This window comes from Hipposideros armiger, unplaced genomic scaffold (assembly GCF_001890085.2).
Source record: "Hipposideros armiger isolate ML-2016 unplaced genomic scaffold, ASM189008v1 scaffold_226, whole genome shotgun sequence".
NCBI classification, from domain to species: Eukaryota; Metazoa; Chordata; class Mammalia; order Chiroptera; family Hipposideridae; genus Hipposideros; species Hipposideros armiger.
Genome location: NW_017731576.1, coordinates 2,432,258 through 2,454,462, shown reverse-complemented (window position 1 = coordinate 2,454,462; position 22,205 = coordinate 2,432,258). Strand labels below are relative to the sequence as shown.

The 22,205-nt window shown below is 36.4% G+C and overlaps 1 protein-coding gene across 1 annotated transcript in view; it reads left to right on the top strand.

Annotated features, from left to right (window-relative positions):
• Positions 1-22,205, top strand: part of STAG1 (STAG1 cohesin complex component) — a 392,478-nt gene that overhangs the window by 163,006 nt on the left and 207,267 nt on the right. Inside the window, exon 5 of the mRNA XM_019654594.1 lies at positions 7,494-7,590. Coding sequence (XP_019510139.1) covers positions 7,494-7,590 — 97 coding nt within the window. The remainder of the gene's footprint in view (positions 1-7,493; positions 7,591-22,205) is intronic.

Here is a 22,205-nt window from a genome sequence, read left to right as displayed (position 1 = left end):
GTGTCACTGGCCCTCATATGTGGGATCCGAACCGGGGCCCTCTGGCGTCCCAAGCCAGTTCTTAACCATCGCGCCACTCGGCCGGCCCTTGCCATTTTTAAAAATAAGCTTTCTACCGCTTTCTCTCGCTCTTCTCTTTCTCGGACTCCAATGATGGGTATGTTGTGTTGTCGACTCCAATGAGGGTATGTTGTTATTGTGGTTATTATTATTTTGATGGTATCTCATATTTCCTGTAAGCGTTTTTCATTCCTGTTTTTTTTCTCCTCTGATTAGATAATTTCAGTTTATCTGTGTTCTAGCTCACTGATTCTCCCTGTAGCTTGTTCATGTATGCTGTTGAAACTCTTGACTGAATTCTTCAGTACAGTTATTGTGTTCTTCAGTTTCAAAATGTCTGTTTGGCTCTATTTCTTTGTTGAACTTCTCATTTTGTTATCTTTTTCCTCCCTGATATCATTAATTGTTTAGCTGTGTTCTGTTGTAGCTTGCTGACCATCTGTAGAACAATTATTTTGAATTCTTTATCAGGCAATTCCTGGATCTCCATTTCTTTAGGTAAGTTACTGGAGGTGTGTTGTATTCCTCTGGTGGAGATATATTTCTTTGATACTCCGTGTAGCCCTTCTTTTGTGTCTGCACATTTGAAGAAGCAGTTACCTCTTCCAGACGTTATAAACTTATTTTAATAAGGGAAGCCCTTCACCTGTGTGAGGGCACACTGGATCGTGCTGTGACCTAAGTCTAGTGGTGCAAGGTGCCAAATGTAGGGGTTGTTGTGGCAGTGGATCTGGTAGGCGGGTGGGTGTGATGTCTCTTCAGCTCAGGTCACTGGGATCCACAGAATTGACAACTCTCTGGTCCTTGGTGAGCACTGGAGGATGTTCAGTCACTGCAAGCATTGTTGATATCCTAAGAAGCACCTTCAGGTTCGTAGCTAGGGACCAAGTTAGTCAGTGGTGGTGACTGGAGTAAGTGGTGTGCACACACTCAGCTGTGGTGGGCGGCTGCAGGTGCCTCCATAGTGGCAGAAGCCAATCTCATCCATACTTATAGTGATGAAGGCCAGTGCAGGTAGCAAGCTGGGGCCAACTGTGGGCTCACTGGCAGCTGTGAATACCTGGAATGGCAGTATCCTCTCCTGTAGTTGCAAACTCGACCCCCAGGCATGCACAGTACAGTGTTAGCTCATGGTGAGTTGGGCTGGGGTGTGCAGGTACACAGCTTGGAGGGGCTAGTTGTACGTAGGCATTGGTGATGCTGGCAATTACAGAAGATGAGGACTGATTTGGGTCTGTAAGCAGTAGTGGGGTGCGTTGCCTGTCAGTGCACTCACTGGTTGCTGCATACCCTCTCACCCCTACCCATCTGCTGCATTTGCACTGCATTGGAAGCCAATGATATGTGTCAGACCAGTGGTGCACAGCTGGAGGGGTAGCCCTGAGCCTGGGCTTAGTGATGGGGGAGGTGCTGGTGTTTGGCTCTTGTGAAGCTGCAGAATCCCAAATTGGCTGCTAGCATGCCTCCCAAACTCCCGTGTGGGTGGGGAGAGACTCAAGAGGCTTGTGTATTACACTTGTGCAGCAGTGGAGATCCTGGATGGCAGTATTGAAGGTCTGGCGGTGGTACAGGAAGGGTGCAGGGAGGGACTTGGGCAACTGGCATCAGTGAAAGCAAATACCTGTGTGGGGAGAGCTGGTGAGATTTGCAGGGGTTCACAGTGGCTATGCTGGCCTTTGGCTTTGTCAGTGGTGAAATTTGAGTTTGTCTGCACAGCTGGTCTCTGAGCTGTGAATGCTTCTACTGTTTGTCTTTTAATAATAACCTCTGCTTTTATTCCTTGTTTATAACCAGGTGAATATGAGGTCAGACAGTTAAGTTTGAGAACTTGTTGCAGCTATGTTGCTAACCTTTTTTGATATCAGAGAGATTATTCATTATGAATTTGTACCAACTGGACAAATAGTTAATCAAGTTTACTATTTGAAGTGCTGAAAAGGCTGTGTGGAAAAGCTAGATGACCTGAACTTTTTACCAACAATTCATGGCCCTTGCATCATGACAATGCACCAGCTCACCCGGCACTGTGTGTGAGGGAGTTTTTAGCCAGTAAACAAATAACTGTATTGGAACACCCTCCTTACTCACCTGATCTGGCCCCCAGTGACCTTTCTTTACCAGAAGATAAAGGAAACATTGAAAGTAAGACATTTTGATGACATTCAGGACATCAAGTGTAGTACGACAACAGGCCTGATGGCCATTCCAGAAAAAGAGTTCCAGAATTGCTTTGAAGGGTGGACCAGGCACTGGCGTGAGTGCATAGCTTCCCAAGGGGAGTACTTCAAAGGTGACCATAGTAATATTCAGCAATGAGGTATGTAGCACTTTTCCTAGGATGAGTTCGCAGACTTAATTCTCCAACCTCATACATCTCAGGTTTGCTGCTCTAGGTGGGGTGAAACTGAAGTGTGACATCTGTGCAGTGCCCTGTGAACTGTGAGGCTGGAGAAGCTAGTCGTTCACCCCATTCTTCCTTTTCTGGTGAGAGGAACTCTTTTCTCACTGGGAAATTCCTTCATACCACTGAAGAATGGATGGGATGATGCAGGCAGAATGCAGTTTCTTTTTTATGTGGTTATTCTCAGTTTTGTTGTTGATAAAAATTCTTAAGTGGACTGTAGAGATCTCATGGAACTGTTTTTTGTTTATGGACAGCTAGCCAATTGTTGATCTTTTGGGGAAGACAGGGAAGCTGGGTTTTTGTGCTCACTGGTGGGCAGTTCTTTCAGTACTTTAAATATGTCATTGCGTTATCCACTGGCTTTAATTCTTTTTGGGTAAGTGTGCCCTATTTCTTATCCTTTGGTCCCATGTAGATACCCTATGGCTGCTTAAAAATTTTTTCTCTTTTTTGAAGATTTCCAGCAATTTGATTTTGATGTGCCTTATATGAGGTGTGATCAAACAATATGGTGAATGTTCACATTAAAAAAATTATTACAGTAAAAGACACTTTGCCTAGTTCCCTTCAAAACACTCCCCCTTGCTTCGAACACACTTATCCCATCGTTCTTGCTGCTTTCTGAAGCAGTTCTGGAAGTCCTCTTTTGTGAGTGTCTTTACTTGCGCTGTTTTGGCTGCCTGGATGTCCTGAATCATTTTTTACTTTGGGGAAGAGCAAGAAGTCGCATGGTGCTAGATCCAGTGAATAGGTGGATGAGGACACACCTAATGTTTTTTTGTTTGTTTTTTTAAAGATTTTTTTTTTTAAATTGCGGAATTCGGGGAATGGGAACAGTGCTGGAGAATTGGGGGAAGGGGAACAGACAAGTTGCTGTCGTTTGTTCTTCAGTCTAGTTGTGGAGGACGTTGCTTCACTGGCCCAAGTTGGCACCATCATTGCGCTCTTCCTGGGCGAGGCAGATCAGTCGCCGGCTTCTGGATGGCCGCTCACAGCGGCTGCTGGCCGCTCACGCTGGCTGCTGTCTACACACGGTAGCCCATGGCAACCCACTGCCACAGGGGCTGCAGCCTATGCCGTCGTCAGCGACTCACGGCAACACAGCTCCAGCTTGAGCTGTTGTTCAGCATCTTAGCTGTAGAGGGCAATGTCACTGGCCCTCATATGTGGGAACCGGGGCCCTCTGGCGTCCCAAGCCAGTTCTTAACCATCGCGCCACTCGGCCGGCCCCCTAATGTTTTTATTTGACAGAAATTGCCATACCAGAAGCGATGTGTGACACGGAGTATTGTCATGGTAGATGATTTACATTCTTTCAAATGTAGCTCACACCCGACTGACTTCACAGAACAAGTTGAAACTTGTCACACACTGTTACTAAGGTTCGATGCGCTACTTCCCATATTCAAGATCCCTGCCCTTCTGTTGGATGGCTGTGAGAGCAGCATTGACGATATTTGTGATCACAACAGAAAGGCTTCATGTCACACATCACTTCTGATATGGCAATTTCTGTCAAATGAAAACGTGATGGTGTGTCCTCATCCTCCTTATTCACCAGATCTGGCACCATGCGACTTAAGGCTCTTCTCCAAAGTCAAAATGACCAAGAAATGTAAACGTTTTGAATTGATTTAGTACATCAAGGTAACGCAATTAAACACACTCTTGAAAGAGGTCTTCTAGAACTGCTTCAGAAAGTGGCGAGAACATAGGGATACATGTGTTTGAATTGAGGGGGAATATTTTAAGGGGGATTAATGGCAATGTGTCTTTTAACTTTAATAAAAAATTTTTTAAAAAATTCAAACATTCCCCATATTTTTTTTATCACACCTTGTATAGTTTTCTGTTTAATCCTGCCTCCACCACCATGTACATAATGACATACTCTTGTTATCTACCCACTTATGCTCATTCTTGGTAATGCCTCTAACAGTCCCCAGTTTCTGTCAAACCAAGAAAGGCTTACGTGTCTGGAGTTCACTCTTGGGAGTCCATTGCTTCTACACCTCTTTGGTAGCTTTTACAAAGTATGACTTTGTTCCCTTCAAAATGAATAGCCAATCATATTAGTATAATTTATTAAATAAGTTAGCCATCCCTCTAAAATTAAAACATCTCCTTTGTCGTAGTTTAAGTTCTGTATACTGGGGTGCCAAAAAAATGTACACATTTTAAGAGATATTATCTATGTATTACTTTTCTGAGTTGAATTGAATTACGGTAGCAATGTGTAGTATGTCATTCGCTGAAAACATGGCATTAATCAAATTAATGCTAGTGTCATTTATTGTATTACAATTTTAATACAATTTTTTTCATCTTAAGATGTGTATACATTATTTTGGCACCCTGTGTATACTTGGGTCTATTTTTGTGGTCTATTATTGTTTTTCTAGTTTCTCATTATTTTCAATATCTTTGTATCCATTTTTGATATTTTTCATGCAAGTCCTTGCTCACTAGTGTTATTCAGAATGTTTTGGGCTCTTATATGACTAGTGACATTAGAAATTGATACCATAACTTTTGGAATTCAAAAGAATTTTGGTCAACGTATTCATAATGCTGCACCCTCTGCATTATTGCTTTTCCTCAGCTTTGTGCCATACTTCATTACCTGTGACACAAACCATGTCTACTTAGGCCCTGAGTCTCTAAGTCCCTGTTGACCTGCCTTCTTCCTTCTTAGTCCTTACCACCATTCTTAGTCAACAGGGCCTGACACATTATTCAGCAGAGCTGAATCTTGTACAGATACCATGTCATTCTTTTTCTTTTTATCCTCTCCTACACCCATAATGTTTCTAAAACAATACCTCCCAGACACTAATGTGATGGGACAATCAGTGTGTTATGTATGTCAGCAGAACAAAAAGTCCTCTGTTTCACATAGGAGAAGGGAATGTAGTTTCTCCTCAATAGAAATGGATATTAATTTAAACAAGGGGTATTTTCAACCAGAGTGGGTTATAGTGAAAGAACTGACAATACCTAGTATTAGTAAGGTTGTGGAGCCCCCTGTCTCTTATGTTGCTAGATCTTATACATTCCTGGTAGAAGTAAAATTTAAACACCTGTTTTGGAAAATTGTTTGGCATTGTCTACAACTCACAACACACATGAGTTCTCTGTGTTAAGAAATCTGCTACTGGGTTATGTACAACAGGAAAAATATTTATGTCCATCAAAAGATGGGCAGTTATGTTAACAGTTTTATTTGTCATGGCTCAAAAATGGAAGCAATACTCAATCAACAGTAAAACATTCAACTGTGGTATGTTAATACAATGAAATACTTTCCAGCAATGCAAAAAGGAATTACTGATACACTTAATAATGTGGTTGAGTCTCACTGATAGAATTTTCAAAAAAAATCAAAAGATGTTATTATTTGTATGAATTTCAAAATTATGTCAACTGTTAAGGAAAAATATTTAAGCCATATGGGCTGGGAATGGTTTCTGACTGGAAGGGAACATGAAGGGCCATGTTTCAGTTCTAGAAATGTTTTATATTTTCATCTTGGTATGTAGTATTTGTGAAATTTCATCAAGGTATAACTTAAGATTTATTCATTTTATTATGTATAATACCTCAGTATTAAAATAAAAATTTTATTTTAAAAAAAATTTAAAAATTATTTTTTACACTTCTTCTGATCATACCCCAACCCAAGAAAACCCTGAAACAATTCAGCCCAGTAGTGTGTTTAGTGGAGTCACATTACATTTGCCTGATAATTTTGAAAAACTTTACTGATGAAGCACTAAGCCCTTTTTTAATTTTTTCAGGTTTAGTGTATCATACTTACTTAGGTTGTTTTCTATATCCTGTACATTTTTATGGCTTTCTCCATTAACATGTTTACCTTTTGAAATTTATTCTGTGATATTTTTACCTGTGACCAGGCTACTCATCCATTATGTTTCTTATATATTGAATATTAAAAAGTTATTTTGTACATTTATCTTTTCTCAGGTGTCTTGTCAAATTTTTCCAATGTTAATCTTTTGAATCACTTTTGTAGAGACTCAGGTTTTTTTTATCAGCTGTAAAATCTTCCTTTATACAAGGAAAATTGTATAAATATTTTACTAATTTTTGTATTAACAAAAAAATCTAAAACCTATGTTGAATGATTAGGGATGTACCCTGTTTTTATTCCTTTTTGAGTTGAAATGTCTTAAGCATTTTAACAACGAAAGTATTTTAGTCTTTGTCTTTATCTTTTTTATATACATTCCACGTAACCCTGATTTTTCTAGAAGTTGTTTTTTACTAAACGCTGCAGAATTTCATCAGGCACTTTTTTGAGATCTTGTAACAATCATTTTATTTTTTCCCTTTGTTGATAAGTTGAATTGTTTGATTTTCTAATATTGAGCCATCCTTGCATTTCTGAAAAAAAAAGCTTTTTGTTATAAATGTTGTGCACTCTTTTTATATACTAGTGGATTTGTTTTTCTGATACTCAGAAAGTTTATATCTATCTATAAGTGAATTTACTTTAGTATTTGTTTTATTCTCACAATATGTTTTGAATATTAATATCTATAGTTTCGGAGTGACTGGTTAGCTCAGTTTGTTAGAGCATGGTGCTCCTAACACCAAGGATGCCGGTTCGATCCCCGTATGGGCCACTGTGAGCTGTGCCCTCCTTAAAAGAATCAACTATGTCATTGTAGCATGAAAGACATGTGTAACCAATGACCATGGCTATAAAATTAAAAAAGAAAATCTGTACTTGCTTACTAATTATTAGATTCAGGGGATTGGTATAGTTAGGTTTGTATTGTGCTCTATTTTGAACAAATATCTGAAACTTTAGTAACTTACCTTTTAATTGCCTTTAAAAAATGAGGTAATCTCTACTTTTACTTGGCTATAAAGGAATAATTTCAGGTAAGTAGTTTTCTTGTTTAAGTAGACATACACTGATAAAAACCACAAACTTTTAAAAAAATTATTTGTTGTAATATTAAATTTTTTTGAAGTTTTCATTTTGATATATTTTTTCCCACAGTCCGTGGTGGATGACTGGATTGAATCATATAAACAAGACAGAGACATCGCACTTCTGGATTTAATCAACTTTTTTATCCAGTGTTCAGGATGTCGAGGTAAAGAATGTTGGAATAAATGATGTACATTGAGCCTGTGAGTCAAGCAGTGTCAATTTACTTTATGTTCCGTTAGTCATACATAATTCATCCTAGAATTATGTGCTAATCTTTTTTTGTTAAAATTATTTTTAAGTTATTTAGGGATATTTCATTTTGTCCTGGGTCAGTTTTGCTCCTATAAAATAATAGATTTCTGAATTTTTTCAAATTTTGAAGGAAATCTGAAATACATTTAATGAATTTATGAATTGACTTTTTAAGATCATAAGCTTTTATAATTAATATTTACTGGTATTATTTGTACCTATACTCCATATTGGTTACTGTGCTAGTTGCTAACATTCATATTTTGTATCCTTATTAGTATTTGGCCTTCATTTTATAGATGAAGTACTTGAAGCTCAAATAATTTGCTTAGGGTTACATAAGTAAGGAATCAGGTTTCTCATGTTTATAGTTGGTTGGAAATCCATAGACAATTGGTTAAAATAAAGTGGTTTTATTTTTATCATATTAATAGATAAAGATGTTTTTCTGTTTTAGAGTAGATAAATCTTAACAGAATAAATTCTGCATGGGGGAAATCAGTTGGTAAATCACCATTCTTAGTTTTTCAATAGAGAAGGAACAGTGATCTTTTGTTGAGTTCACTGATTAAATCGATATTTTAAAGGTCCTCCTTTTTTCTGTCCAAGTTATAACTCACCATATTAATATAAGTAGTTTAATAAATATTTACAGAGCACCTACCCTATACTAAGCACTGTTCCAGAGTATACACATGTTACCAAGAGCGTCTCTGCCCCCAGTCAGAATTAGGGTATGTGTAATTTTTAAAGGAGGCTTGATTACAAAGAACAAAGAGAGAAATACACCAGTAGCTCAGTAAAGTGCTCAGTGCCTTTATCAGAGTAATAAGTCTGGTTACTATGTAATGACTATGTGCTTTATGTACATTAACTATGCACATCATCTAATGTTAACAGTCCTATCAGGCAGATGTGATCTTTATTGTGTAGATTAGGAAACTGAGAATAAAGGGCTTACATAGATTTTTGGACATCATACTGTTTGTAAATGCCAACCTCATGATTCAGAGTAAGATTTATCTCAATCTGGAGTCTTTATGCCTAACCACAGGCACTGTGAGGATAACAAGTAGGAATTCTGATCCAGACCAGACTGTGTGTGTGTGTGTATGTGTGAATATGGGAATATTTATAAGAAAATGCACCCCAGAGGAAGAAACTGTGAGACTGAGGTTGAGTAAAACAAAGTTAATGGAGAAGAGAAAGGTCAAATTTAACACTGTGCAAAAACGCCTGAGGACAAGAAAGCATGGCGTACTCTAGCATATAAATAGTTTATGGCTGAATCCTAGAGCATGAAGACAGGTGAGGAGAAACAAGAGATTCAGCTGTTTGAAGGAATGCAAGTTTGTTAATTTTACAGCCTTAAAGTAAACACTGAATGATGTGCCTTACATATTTAATCTAATCTATGTAAGTATCATGTTGGATTGGGTTTTGATTTTAAAACAACTGGTCTTTATTTTATTTTATTTAAAACAAAATTTTATTATTAGTTTCAAGTGTACAGGACAATGCAATAGTTATCCTTTTCACCCCTCACAAAGTACCAACCCGCCTCCCCCCATCCACTGCCCTCCCACCGCCGATATCATACTTATCTATTACAATTGCATTGACTCCATTCCCACATTCTACTCCGTATCCTGTGACTATATGTATATATAATTATAGTTGACATACAATATTATTCAACATCAGTTTCAGAAGTTCACAACTGGTAGTCTTTTTTTTTTTTTTTTAAGTTGAGCCATCCTGCCACCTGTTGGCAGCTCAGCAGCTGCTCAGCTCGGGCTGGGACTCGAACCACTGTTGCTCAGAGCTCAAACTCTTGAGCGAGCTCTTAACCAACTGAGCCACTCGGCCGGCCCTACAACTGGTAGTCTTTAAATTGTTGCCTTTTATAATTCATTTCCATGGTTCAAAAAATTAAAAAAAGTTTTCTAAAGATAAACAGCAAAAAATCTTTACTACTACCTGCCTTTTCATCTATCTCCAGAGTGGAAGAATGTAGATAAATGTATTTGTAATTACATTAGGTACGTATTGCCAAATTTCCTGCTATAGGAATTGTACCCAATTTTACTTGCATGAAAACGCTTGTTTCTTCTCAGTCTTTCAACAAAGTGCTTTTACAAATTTTTGGATTGGTTTTATGAATGATTTAAAAATGAGATGTCTGTGATTTTTTTAAAATGGGAGGTGAAATTCACTTGATATACAATTAACCATTTTAAAGTGTACAATTCAGTAACATTTAGCACATTTACAATGTTGTGTAGCCACCTCTCTCAAATATCAAAATTTTTTCTTTTCTTCTCCCCTGCCTTGCTCCTCTCCCTCCACCTGCCACCTCCAAGCCGTTGTTCTCAGTCTAGTTGTGGAGGATGCTGCCCATGTTGGTATTATGATCATTGTTCTCTTCCTGTCTGAGGCAGTTGGTTGCCGGATGTTGGCCGGCCAGCGGCTCACGACAGCTCTCGCCAGCTGCCGGCCGCTCATGCTACCCGCTGCGGCTGACGGTAGTTCACGGCAGCCCATGTTAGCCCACGGCAGCTCAAGCCGGCCGCTCACAGCAACCCAGCTCCAGGTCGAGCCATTGTTCACAATCTTCGTTGTAGAGAGTGCAGCTTACTGGGGCAGCTTACTGGCCAATGCGGGAATTGAACTGGCAGCCCTGTTGTTCAGAGCTTGCACTCTTACTAACTGAGCAATCCAGCTGTCCTTCAGAACTTTATCACCCCAAAAGAATACCTCATATTTATTAAGTAATCATTCCCCATTCTCTTCTCCCTGCCAACCCTTGGCATCTACTTCTATGCTTTCTGCTTCTATGAATTTGCCTGTCCTGGTCATTTTGTATAAAATGTGACCGTTTGCATCTGATTTCTTTCACTTAGCATGATGTCTTTGAAGTAGTAACACGTATCATCATTCCTTTTTATGGCTTAATAACATTCCATTGTATGTATATATCACAATTTGTTTATCCATTCTTCTGTTGATGGACATTTGAGTTATTTTACTTTTTGGTTATTGTGAATATTGCTACTGCAAACATTCATGAACAAGTATCTGTTTGAGTACTTGTTTTTTAATTTTTTGTTGGAAGTAACTAAGAGTGGAGTTGCTGGATCATATGATAATTTTATTTTAACTTTTGTGGAACAGCCAAACTATTTTCCACAGCAGCTGCTCCATTTTACATTCTTAACAGAAATGTATGAGGGTTCTTATTTCTCTACATCCTCTCCAGCACTTTATTTTCCAATTTAAAAAAATTTAAAATTATGAAGCAGTATCTCATTGTGGGTTTGATTAGTGTTTCCTTAGTGGTCAATAATCTTGAACATGTTTTCATATGTTTTTTGGCCATTTGTGTTTCTTCTTTGAAGAAATGTGTATTTAAGTCCTTTGCTCATTTTTAAATTAGATGTGTTTTTGTTGTTGTTGTTGTGAATTGTAAGAGTTCTTTATATATTCTAGATACTAAAACCCTTATCAGATATATAACTGCAACTGTTTTCTTTCCATTCTGTAGGCTTTTTTACTTTATTTTATTATTTTTTATTTTTTATTTTTTTTAAGCTGAGCCATCCTGCCACCGGTTGGCAGCTCAGCGGCTGCTCAGCTCAGTCCGGGAATCAAACCGCTGTTGCTCAGAGCTCAAACACTTGAGCGAGCTCTTAACCAACTGAGCCACTCGGCTGGCCCCTTTTTTACTTTCTTAAAGATGTCCTTGATGTAAAAGTTTTAAAATTTTATGAAGTCCAATTTATGAATTTTTTCATTTTTGCTCATGCTTGTGTTAAGTCTAAGAATCCATTGCCAAATCTACAGACATAAAAATTTATCCTTGTTTTCTTCTAATATTTTTATAGTTTTAAATCTTATATTTAGGTTGTTGGTCCATAGTTAATTTTTGTACATGAATAATTTTAATTTGTATTTCTCTTATGAGTGGGGCTTGAGAGCTGTTTCTATTTCTTTTTTTGTGAATTCTCTGTTCCCATCCCTTGTCAATTTTTCCTTAGACTGTCCTTATAGTTCCTGAAAAGGCATTTGACAAAATGGATTTTAAAACATTTTGATAAAAGAGACATAGATGCATATTTTCTTAATATGATTAACAAAGAAAACAATCTCTCACATCAGTGGAATGTAATAAAAATCCATAAATAGACACAGTACCTATGCAACTTCCGTAAGCATGTCTTAAAACATATGAACGAAGAGAATTATGAATTACAGCTACACTGAGATACCATTTTTCACCTATGAGACTGATAAATGTTTTAAATTATTGCTCTGTTGGTGAGGCTGTGAGGAAAGAGACACTGTTACGTTGTTTTTTGGAATTCAAATTGGTACATCTCTCAGGGAAAGAGATTTGGCGGTATCTACCCAAAACTACATATGTTTTTATCCTTTGACCCAGCCATCCTACTTCTGGGGTTTTGCCTTGAAGATGTACTTCAGCATTTCAAAAATAAATGCCCAGGGCGACTCAATACAATACTATTTGTAATTTCAAAATAGTGGAAACAATGTAAATGCTCACATATAGGAAGGACAGTGATTGAATAAACTGGTATAGTTATACAATGGAGTTTTTTGTCAGTATAAAAAGGAATGAGAAAGATCTCTTGTGGATTGATGTAGGGAAATTTTCGGTATACATTTTAAAGGCAAAATGCAAAGTGGAAAAGAGTATCTAAAGTATGCTTTTTTTTTTTTAAGTAAGAAGGGGAAATGATGGAATATGCACATGTATCTGCTCATTTGACCAAAAAGAAACACAGGAGAAAGAAAAAAAACAGAGTAATGATTGATTACTGGTAGAGGGTGTGTGTGTGTGTGTGTGTGTGTGTGTGTGTGTGTGTGTGTAAATGAGGTGGAAGCTTTAGAGGGAATTGTGGTGAAAGGATGATACTTAATTCGAATATACTGTTTGAATATTCCTGACTTTTGTAGGTATCTTAAAGTTTCATTACTCAAAAAGAAGGAAAAATCAACAAAGATGGGAGAAAATTCTTAAAATTGGATTCAAACAGAACACGTGAAACATACTATGATAACGTAACCACACTGAAGAGTACAGAAAGTACTAACTAACTTGAAATGAGTGTTTGGGACATAAAACTAGCTGGGAAAAGTTTGATGAGGAACACTCTATTAAACTAGTCTCAAAGTGTCTCTCTCCTTACAAAGTATCTGTTATTTACCATGAGTAAAATGGTAACTTTACCATGTACAAACTAGGAAAGGCACCACCATAACTAAATGATGAAAGCAAACAATGCCAGTTACAGAACCAGTTGATAGCTAGCATGTGCTTCTTGATACACACTTAGAAGAATGCAACTTCTGCAGTATTCTTGCCAAAAGTGCAGAGCTTGAATCTACTCATGAGGACCATAAGAAAATCTGAAATTGAAGTATATTCTTCAAAATAGCTATCCTGTACTCTTTAAAAACATCAGTGTCATGAAATATAAAGAAATGACTCAGAATCTGTTCCAGATAAGACTAAAATATGACTGCTGAATGCAGTAAATGATCTTAGATTTTTCTTTTGATGTGAAGGGTATTATTGAGACGAGTACTGGAATCTGAATTAGTTCCTTGGGTTACAACACGTATATTGTATCCTTGTTAATTTCATGATTTTGATCATTGTACTGTGGTTTTACAAGAGATTTTTTTGTTTGCGGGATATATGCACACTGAAGTTTTGAAGAGTAAAGGGATATATGAAAAGTTAAAGAAGGACAAAAATGTAAAATGTTTATACCTAGGAATTAGGTGATTGGTATTTAGAAATTTTTTGTACATTTCTTACAATTTTAAAGTCTGAAATTATGTCAAAGTAAAAAAATGAAAGTGGAGAAAAAGCCTTTTTTTTAAAAGATTTTTATTGGGGAATTGGGGGGATGGGAACAGTGCTGGGGAATTGGGGGAAGGGGAACAGACAAGTTGCTGTCCTTTTGTTCTTCAGTCTAGTTGTGGAGGACGTTGCTTCACTGGCCCAAGTTGGCACCATCACTACACTCTTCCTAGGAGAGGCAGATCAGTCGCCAGCTTCTGGACAGCCGCTCACTGCGGCTGCTGGCCGCTCACGCTGGCTGCTGGCTACATATGGTAGCCCATGGCAACCCACTGCCACAGGGGCTGCCTACGCCGTTGTCGCTGGTGACTCATGGCAGCCCAGCTCCAGGTTGAGCTGTTGTTCAGCATCTTAGCTGTAGAGGGCAGTATCACTGGCCCTCATATGTGGGATCCGAACCGGGGCCCTCTGGTGTCCCAAGCCAGTTAATAACCAACACGCCACTCGGCCGGCCCGAGAAAAAGCCTTTTAATGCCAAAGCCAACATTGTGCTGAAGGGAAACCAGTAGGGTCATTTTTCACCAAAGTCAAAGAAAGCAAAGATGCCCACTCACACAATTCCTATTTAGCATTATATTGGTGATACAAGCCAATACATATAGACAGTAAAATAAAGTATGATTACTATTTGAAAATAATATTGATTGTTTAGAAAATTCAAGAGAATTAGTTCGTAAAACTAATATGTCATAAAATAATTCAGTGAGTTATTGGGATATAGAGTTAATAAAGATGAATTAATATGTTTGGTTTATATAAGAATAGCCAGTTAAAAGACACAATGGAATAAAAGATCTCCCCCATTTAAGGTAAAAATGGGGGAAATGTGGGAAATTATTTCAGATCTATACCTCCCTTGATAATAATGTACCAAGATAAATTCCCAATGCATCAAGAGTTTAAATAACAACCAACAGCAGAAACAAAGAAAAAGAAACAACAAATAAATACCAGAAAGAAAATATTAAAAGCACTAGAAGAAAACAAGGAAGAATTCCATTATAACCTCAGAGTTGGGAAAGACCTTTTATTAATGTTACTCAAATTTAGCTGTGACTCAAAATCTCTTAGTTATAAAAGAAAAGATTGGTATACGAGTATTAAACTACACTAAAAACACCACCAAAAACTTTCACATGGTAGGCACGTTATAAAGTCAAAAGACAAAAGACAAATGGGGAAATGTTTGTATTATAAAGGCCAGTCTCTGTATTTATTAAGTTAAGACTTTGCATTTATAAGGACTCTTTATGTTGCAAAGTCATTTCCAGAATACAGATTGGTGTTCTGTTGTATCAGCCCTTTTCTTCCTAAAGCTTTATAAGAACCAGGAACAAAAGAAAATTAAAAAATGAAATAAAACTGCTAAAGTAGGAGGAGAACCAGGGAAAGGAGGAAAAGTCATGAAACTTTTTTCCCTAGCTCTTGACTAGAAGGGACACTCCCACCAGTGACATGTCAAATTGGAACATCATGTGAGTAGTATAAAGTCTTCTGCAGCCCCTTTTCCATTTGGCTCCAGTGTCACTATTTTCTCATCCTGACCTTCGAGCTGAGGGGATGGCTTTGGTTTCCTACTTTAGCTATCTTAAGTTGCATCAGCACCCCTAGTTGTTTCCTTATCTGTTCCCAGAGTTCCCATCTGTATTTGCATTAAAATCTCTTTAGTTGAACCATCTGGAGTGAATTCTGTTTACTGCTGGGACCCTCAGGTAGAATATACTGACTAATTCAACATGCAATAATAGGGCATATTTAGTATCAATGAAGTAGGAAAGATGACAAAAGGAATGTTGATTTAAAAAGTTGCATTTTAGAGTTATGTAACTTCATAAGCTTTCATAGGAATAAATTCTGAGAAAGCTAAGAAGACAACACAGAAAGGATACATTTATAATATTATGCACAACAAAATAAAGATATGTTATCTCTATTCAAAGTCTTACCATTATTTAGTACACCATTGGTACAAGCATGTATCTTTGGGTGTATACTAATGCATGTATATAATACATTACAGAAATGTATATAATTGGGTATTAATGAATAGTTTTCATTGACAAATGTGCTTGTTTTTAGTTAATAAAGGATGTATTTTCAAACTTGTGAAGTGTAGGTTAGAACTATCTTCTTTCTTAGTTGGTTATACCAAGTACTGGCTCTCTTGCAGTGCTGGTGCTTAACAGTAGACTTCCAAATGCCTGAGGGCTTTATAGAAGTGTGGAATTACTAGAAAATTGACCTCACTCAGGAGGTTACTCCAAGAGTTCCCTGTACTTTCCCATTTCATGCGGCTGATTAGTGTCTTAGTAATTTTTTCATGGAACCTGTAGGCCAAAAGAAATACCTAACATTTCTGTTTTGAAGTTGTTATGTCCAAATAATTTATGTTCTAATAAATTTACTAGCTATTTGAAAAAATGAACAAAATTGAGAGAAAAATAAAAATTATTTTTCTCTTCTTTCTTGCCTAAGATTCTTTGAATCCAAAAGAACTCCCTTTTCCCCTCCACTTTTTTGGACATTTTTATACTCTACATTCATTTAATGGTTACCCTAGAAGTTATAGAAGTCATATTTAATGTATCAAAATCTAAAGATAATTACCACCTTTATTCTTCTCTCAGATAGGACCTAGAATGCTATAATTTCATTTACTTCCTTCCTTGTGTTGTCATTTAAATCTATTTAGTTTTCCCATAGTTGTTATTTTTTTTAATAAAATTATTGCTTAATTTAGCTTTACCTATATGAACTCCATTTTATTGTTGTTTATTGTTTCTTCGTGTCATATATGTCTGGGATCACTTCTGCCAAAAGTGCAGCATTAAGAAATTCCTTTGAGGTTCTATTGGAAATTGACACTATTGAACTTGATCTGAAAATATAATTTGTCTATTTCTTAAAATATATTTTGTTGGGTATGTAATTTAATATTGGCAGTTATTTTTTTCCCAGCACATTGAAAGACATTATTCTGGCTTCTGTTGAAAACTTAGAATAGTCTTTTGTTTTGTTTTTTAATACTTGTTTTCCCCAAAGTTTAAGGTATTTTCTTTGTTTCTGGTATTCTGCAGTTTGGCTCTATTAAGTTTTAGGTATAAAACTTATTTCTTTGGATTCGTGTTTTTGCTCAGCTATGTCTTCAAATAGCCTTATTTTATTTCTCTTCTCCCTGAGAAACTTTATTTAAACTTTGCATATTGTGTGCTATGGACCTTTTTCAATTTTTGAATTTCTGTGCTGCTTTCTGTATAATTTTCTCTCTCTCTTCCAGTTCACTTATTCTTTTTTCATCTCTACCAGTTTGTGTCAGTTACTATATTTTCATTTCTAGAATTTATAGCTACTGGATTTGTTTTTAAAGAAAAAGAAGTCCATGAAATTGTTCCCTGTGGATATTCAGTCTTATATTTTCCTTTTTTAACATGGTTAATTTATTTCTTATACAGTCTGGTAGTTCTAATAAGTCTTTCTGAGTATTTTTGTGGCCTTTTTTTGCTTGTACTTTTTGCCTACTTATTGCCTTCTTTTTTTGGTATGTTTAGTTAGTTTTTATTCCATGTTCCATATTTTCGTTCAAATTTATTTGAAACTTAAAATAAAGGTACATTTCTCTAGAGAGGATTTAGCATTTGCTTGACAGATGTCTAGTGGCACAACCAATCTAGGACCACTTGCAACTTGTATACAGTTTAAAGTTTTCTGGATCAGACTGTATGAATTTAAGATATTTGTGAGAGCACCAGTGTTTGATTACTACCACTCGGGTACATTTATCTCCTCCTACACAAGTACCCCCTGGACATCTTTCTTTGTAGTCTCCAGAGTATAAGGTGTAAGTAAGATTTACTCCTGGTTTAACGTTAAACTAGAGATGAAATCTTGAGGCCCCATTTTGTGAAAGAGTTATTTCTCTTAGACCCTTCAACTCAGAACTTATAATTTATGCATTGTGACTCAGTTTTTTTAGAGAAAAGTGATATCAGTGTACTCCTTCTGTATTTTGTGTTTCTGCTTTTATTGGGTTGTCGGAAAAGTCATGACACATTTTTGCAATGAAAAACATAGAAAAAATATGTCATGACTTTTCTGACAACCCAATTGTTTTTATCCTAGTAATTTCTTACTACTTCATAAGGTTTCATATGCTTTTCAAAATGTTTTTCGTACTTTAATTAGCATTTCAGGAAGAGCATTTATATAAATAATATTGTTTACAATATTATCATAATCAGAAGTTGTATATGTTAATTTCAAGTGATTTCTTCCCATGGATTGTGTGTGTGTGTGTGTGTGTGTGTGTGTGTGTGTGTATAAATGTAACTCATAACTTTGAAACTACATTTAGGACGTATTTTCCATTTTATCTTTTATGTTGTAACGTAATATCTATATGCTTCAATGGACTGTGAATCTCTTGAAGTCTTCATATCATCTTATTTTCATGTTTTTAAAAGAGCTTTCAAATGTAGATATATATAGGTACTATTTTAGGTAGAGTGCAGTGAAAACCACAGATAACCCTGATGGATTCATTGTGTAGGAAAAACTATTGGATGTGCAGAGAACAGGGTAAAAACTTACTATAAGAGAATGGAACATGAAATATTTTGGTATATTTTATCCTCCTTTTTCTAGTGATTTCTTTTTGGAAGAGTTGTACATATATAAACATTTTATTGTTTATATTATTCTAAATTATTCTTTAAAGTATTGTAGGAATCACACAAATATAGTCGACTAATTTTTTTAAATAAAGAATCAAAGGCGGGCCGCCTAGTGGTGTGTTGGTTAAGAGTTCTTGGGATGCCAGCTCTGAGCAGCAGGGCCCCTGTTTGGATCCCACATGTGGGCCAGTGACGCTGTGCCCTCTACAGCTAAGATGGTGAACAACAGCTTGATCTGGAGCTGGGCTGCCATGAGGCGATGGTGTAGGTTGCAGTGAAGCTGCAGTGGGCTGCCATAAGCTGCCGGGAGCGGCTGGCAGCCCGCGTGACCTGCCATGAGTGGCCGTCCAATGGCCGGCAACCTATCTGCCTCACCTGGGAAGAGGTCAGTGATAATACCAGCATGGGCCAGTGAAGCAACGTCCTACACAACTAGACTGAAGAACAAAAGGACAGCAACTTGTCTGTTCCCCTTCCCCGATTCCCCAATGCTGTTCCCTCCCCCGATTCTCCAACGCTGTTCCCTCCCCCAATTCCCCAATAAAATCTTAAAAAAAAAAATTAAAGGCCATCAAATGGAGAAATAATCATCTTTTCAACAAATAGTGCTGGAGTAATTGAATGTCCATATGGAAAGAAAAGAACTTAAACACAGAAAAATTTATAGAAAAATTAAAGTAGATCATGTAAAATGCAAAACTATAAACTTCTAAAAGAAAATGTAGGCGAAAGTCCACATTGGGTTTAGTGATGAGGATTTAGATATAACTACCAAGAGCACAATCCGTGAAAGGAAAAAATTGGCAAGATGGAGTTTATTAAAATTGAAAATTTTCTGCTCTGCAAAAGACACTGTTAAGAAAATGAAAAGACAAGTCACATACTGGGAGAAAATATTTGCAGAATAAATATATGATAAAGGACTTGTATCCCAAATATACTAAGAACTCTAAAAAGAAAAAATAGATCCCTCAGTAAAAAGTGGGCTAAAAATTCGAACAGACATCTCAGCAAAGAAGAGATACAGAGGCAAATAAGCATATGAAACGATGACCATGATTTATAATTGGGGCAGTGCAAATTAAAACAACAAGGTATCATTATACAGCGATTAGAATGGCTAATATTCAAAACACTGACAATACCAATTACTGCCAAGGATTTTGGTCTATATGGGAACCTCTATGCTGTGTTTGTAACTTTTCTTTCTGTTTCAAACTTCCAGAATAAAATAAATATTTTTTTTAAAAATCCTGAACAATTCAGTTTAAGGAAAATTCTTTGAGACTCTTTCATTAAGCCAACCAGATAGTTCTTTTCCTCTTTAATTGCCTACATAAAATTTTGATAAAAGAAGAAAAGAGGTATTCTAGACAAAAGATGAGTTGAAAACGCCTTACTGGCACATTACAAATTGTGAGAGAGCTCCAGGAATTCATTGTTGGTGGGAATGCAAAATGCTGTAGCTACTTTGGAAGAATCTGATAGTTTCTTACAGAGCTAAATAAACATGGCTATTCTATAAAGTCCAGCAATCCCACGCTCTTAGGTGTTTACCCAACTGATTTGAAACTCATATCCACATAAAAAACTGCATGTGAGTGTTCTTAATAATCATAATTGTTCCAGACTGGAAGCAACCAAGATGTTCTTCAGTAGATGAAATGGATAAACTGCTATATCCATATAATGGAATGCCATTTAGTGAAAAGGAATGAGTTCAGGCCATTCAAAAGTATAAATGAATCTTAAATGGGTATTCCTGAGTGAAGGGGAGAAAGCCAATCTGAAAAGGCTGTATACTATGTTACTCCAGTTTATATGACATTCTGGAAAAGGCAAGACTATAGAAATGATAAATAGATGGGTGTTTGCCAGGGTTTAGGGGAGGAGTGATGGTTGAATAGTTGAATCACGGGATTAGGGTGGTTAAACTATGCTGTATGATACTGTAATATTGAATACATGATACTATGCATTTCTCAAAACCTACAAAACTTTGTAGCACAAAGAATAAACATCAATGCATACAATTTTTTTTTTTAATCACGAGATCATCCCAGGATGAATGCAGACTATGACAATAGAATCTAACTGTACTACAAATGCATGAAATAACCTCACTGAAATGGTTTGGGGGGAAAGGTGCTGTTCTATGTAACTGAAGAAATAAGTGGAGACTGTAAGAGTAAAGGCCGATAAAGCTATAAAAGTACTGTACTTTAGTTGGCAAAGTTGTTTCCCATGGGAGTATGGGTTACCAATTGTAAAGTCACTATACATGTATACTGGAGTTGAAAATTAATAGGTGGTTGATGGTGGGAACCAAATTTTTACTGTTGTAGTAGGCTATGGATAAGCAAGGGGAAGATGCTAGAATAATCCATGTAGTAATGGAGTTGAAGGCATTAGGATAATTCATATGTAGCTTAATATAGACACATATGGATACATATAGAGACATTAATAGATATGTTTGTATACACTCTAGTATACATACACATATATATTATCCCTTGTTCTTTCAGCTAAGATGGGCTAAGAAATGACATTTCACTAGCAATGAGCCAGTAGCAACAAGCGCACCTAGCACCTAGATCTTGATTTCTAATTCCATTCTCCAATAAAAGAAACCAGGGCTCCTTGAAGAAATATTAGATTCTAGGACTGTGACAGGAAATAAACAAGGTGAGCCTGAAGAATTTCATAGTGTCAGAAAGTAAACAAGTGCTGAAGGAAAACAAAACAAAATGATGAGGGTATATCAAAAGGACACAGAAACCAAATGAAAGCCCTTAATAGCCAAAGCTGGAAAAATGTGAGGGGGGGGGGAAATCGTAGAATCGGATTATAACCCAAACTATAAAATATTCATGAGTCCATACTTGATAGATCGATATAAATAAATGACAGAGTCATGAAACAAATTGGTGAAAATAGACAAGTCTTTTATGTAGAATTCAAAATAATTTATCTAAATTCATACATAAAACTCAAGGAAATGAAGCATAACTCCCTACCCATAAAGTGTGGGATATACATAGTGATTTCCTTCCAAACATTACAGTATTGATAACGGGAAAAAGTTTAATTTGTAAGAGTGGAGAAACCTGACAAATACTGCCTCAGCTAGATGATCATGATTCACAAATAATATTTGATCATGTTGATAGCATGTACTCTTTGTTTTGATGTGATGAGAACGGCACTTTGATTTTCTCAAGAACCCATAAACCATATCTAACCTTGAGAACAACATCAGTCAAACCCAAGTTGAAAGGCATTCTATAAAATACTAGATCACTGCTCCATAAAACCGTCACATTCATCAAAACCAAATGAAGTATGGAAAAGTCATGATGTAGAGGAGTCCAAGGAGACATGACAAGTACCACCTTTCGTGGTATTCTGGATGAGATCCTGGAACAGAAAAAGGACATTAGGTAAAAATGAAGAAAATCTGAATAAAGTATGGCTTTTAATTAATAATAATGTTATGGGGTAGGAAGAGGGGCAACTGAGGAAGGTAGTCAAAAGGTACAAATTTCTAGTTATAACTACTAGGGATGTAATGTACAACATGATAATTATAGTTAGTGCTGCTGTATGATATATAGGAAAGTTAAGAAAAGGGATCCTAAGAGTTGTCAGCACAGCAGAAATTTTTTTGTTTTTATTGTATCTGAGATGGATGTTAACTAAACCTATTGTAATTATTTCACAATATATGTAAATCAAACAATCATGTCTATGCCTTAAACCTATACAGTGATTATGTCAATTATTTCTCAGTGAAACAGTATAAAATGTTATCAATATTAGCTAATTAGTTTTAACAAATTATACCACACTAATGTGAGATATTAACAATAAGAGAAACTGGTTTTGGTCTATATGGGAACCTCTATGCTGTGTTTGTAACTTTTCTTTCTGTTTCAAACTTCCAGAATAAAATAAATATTTTTT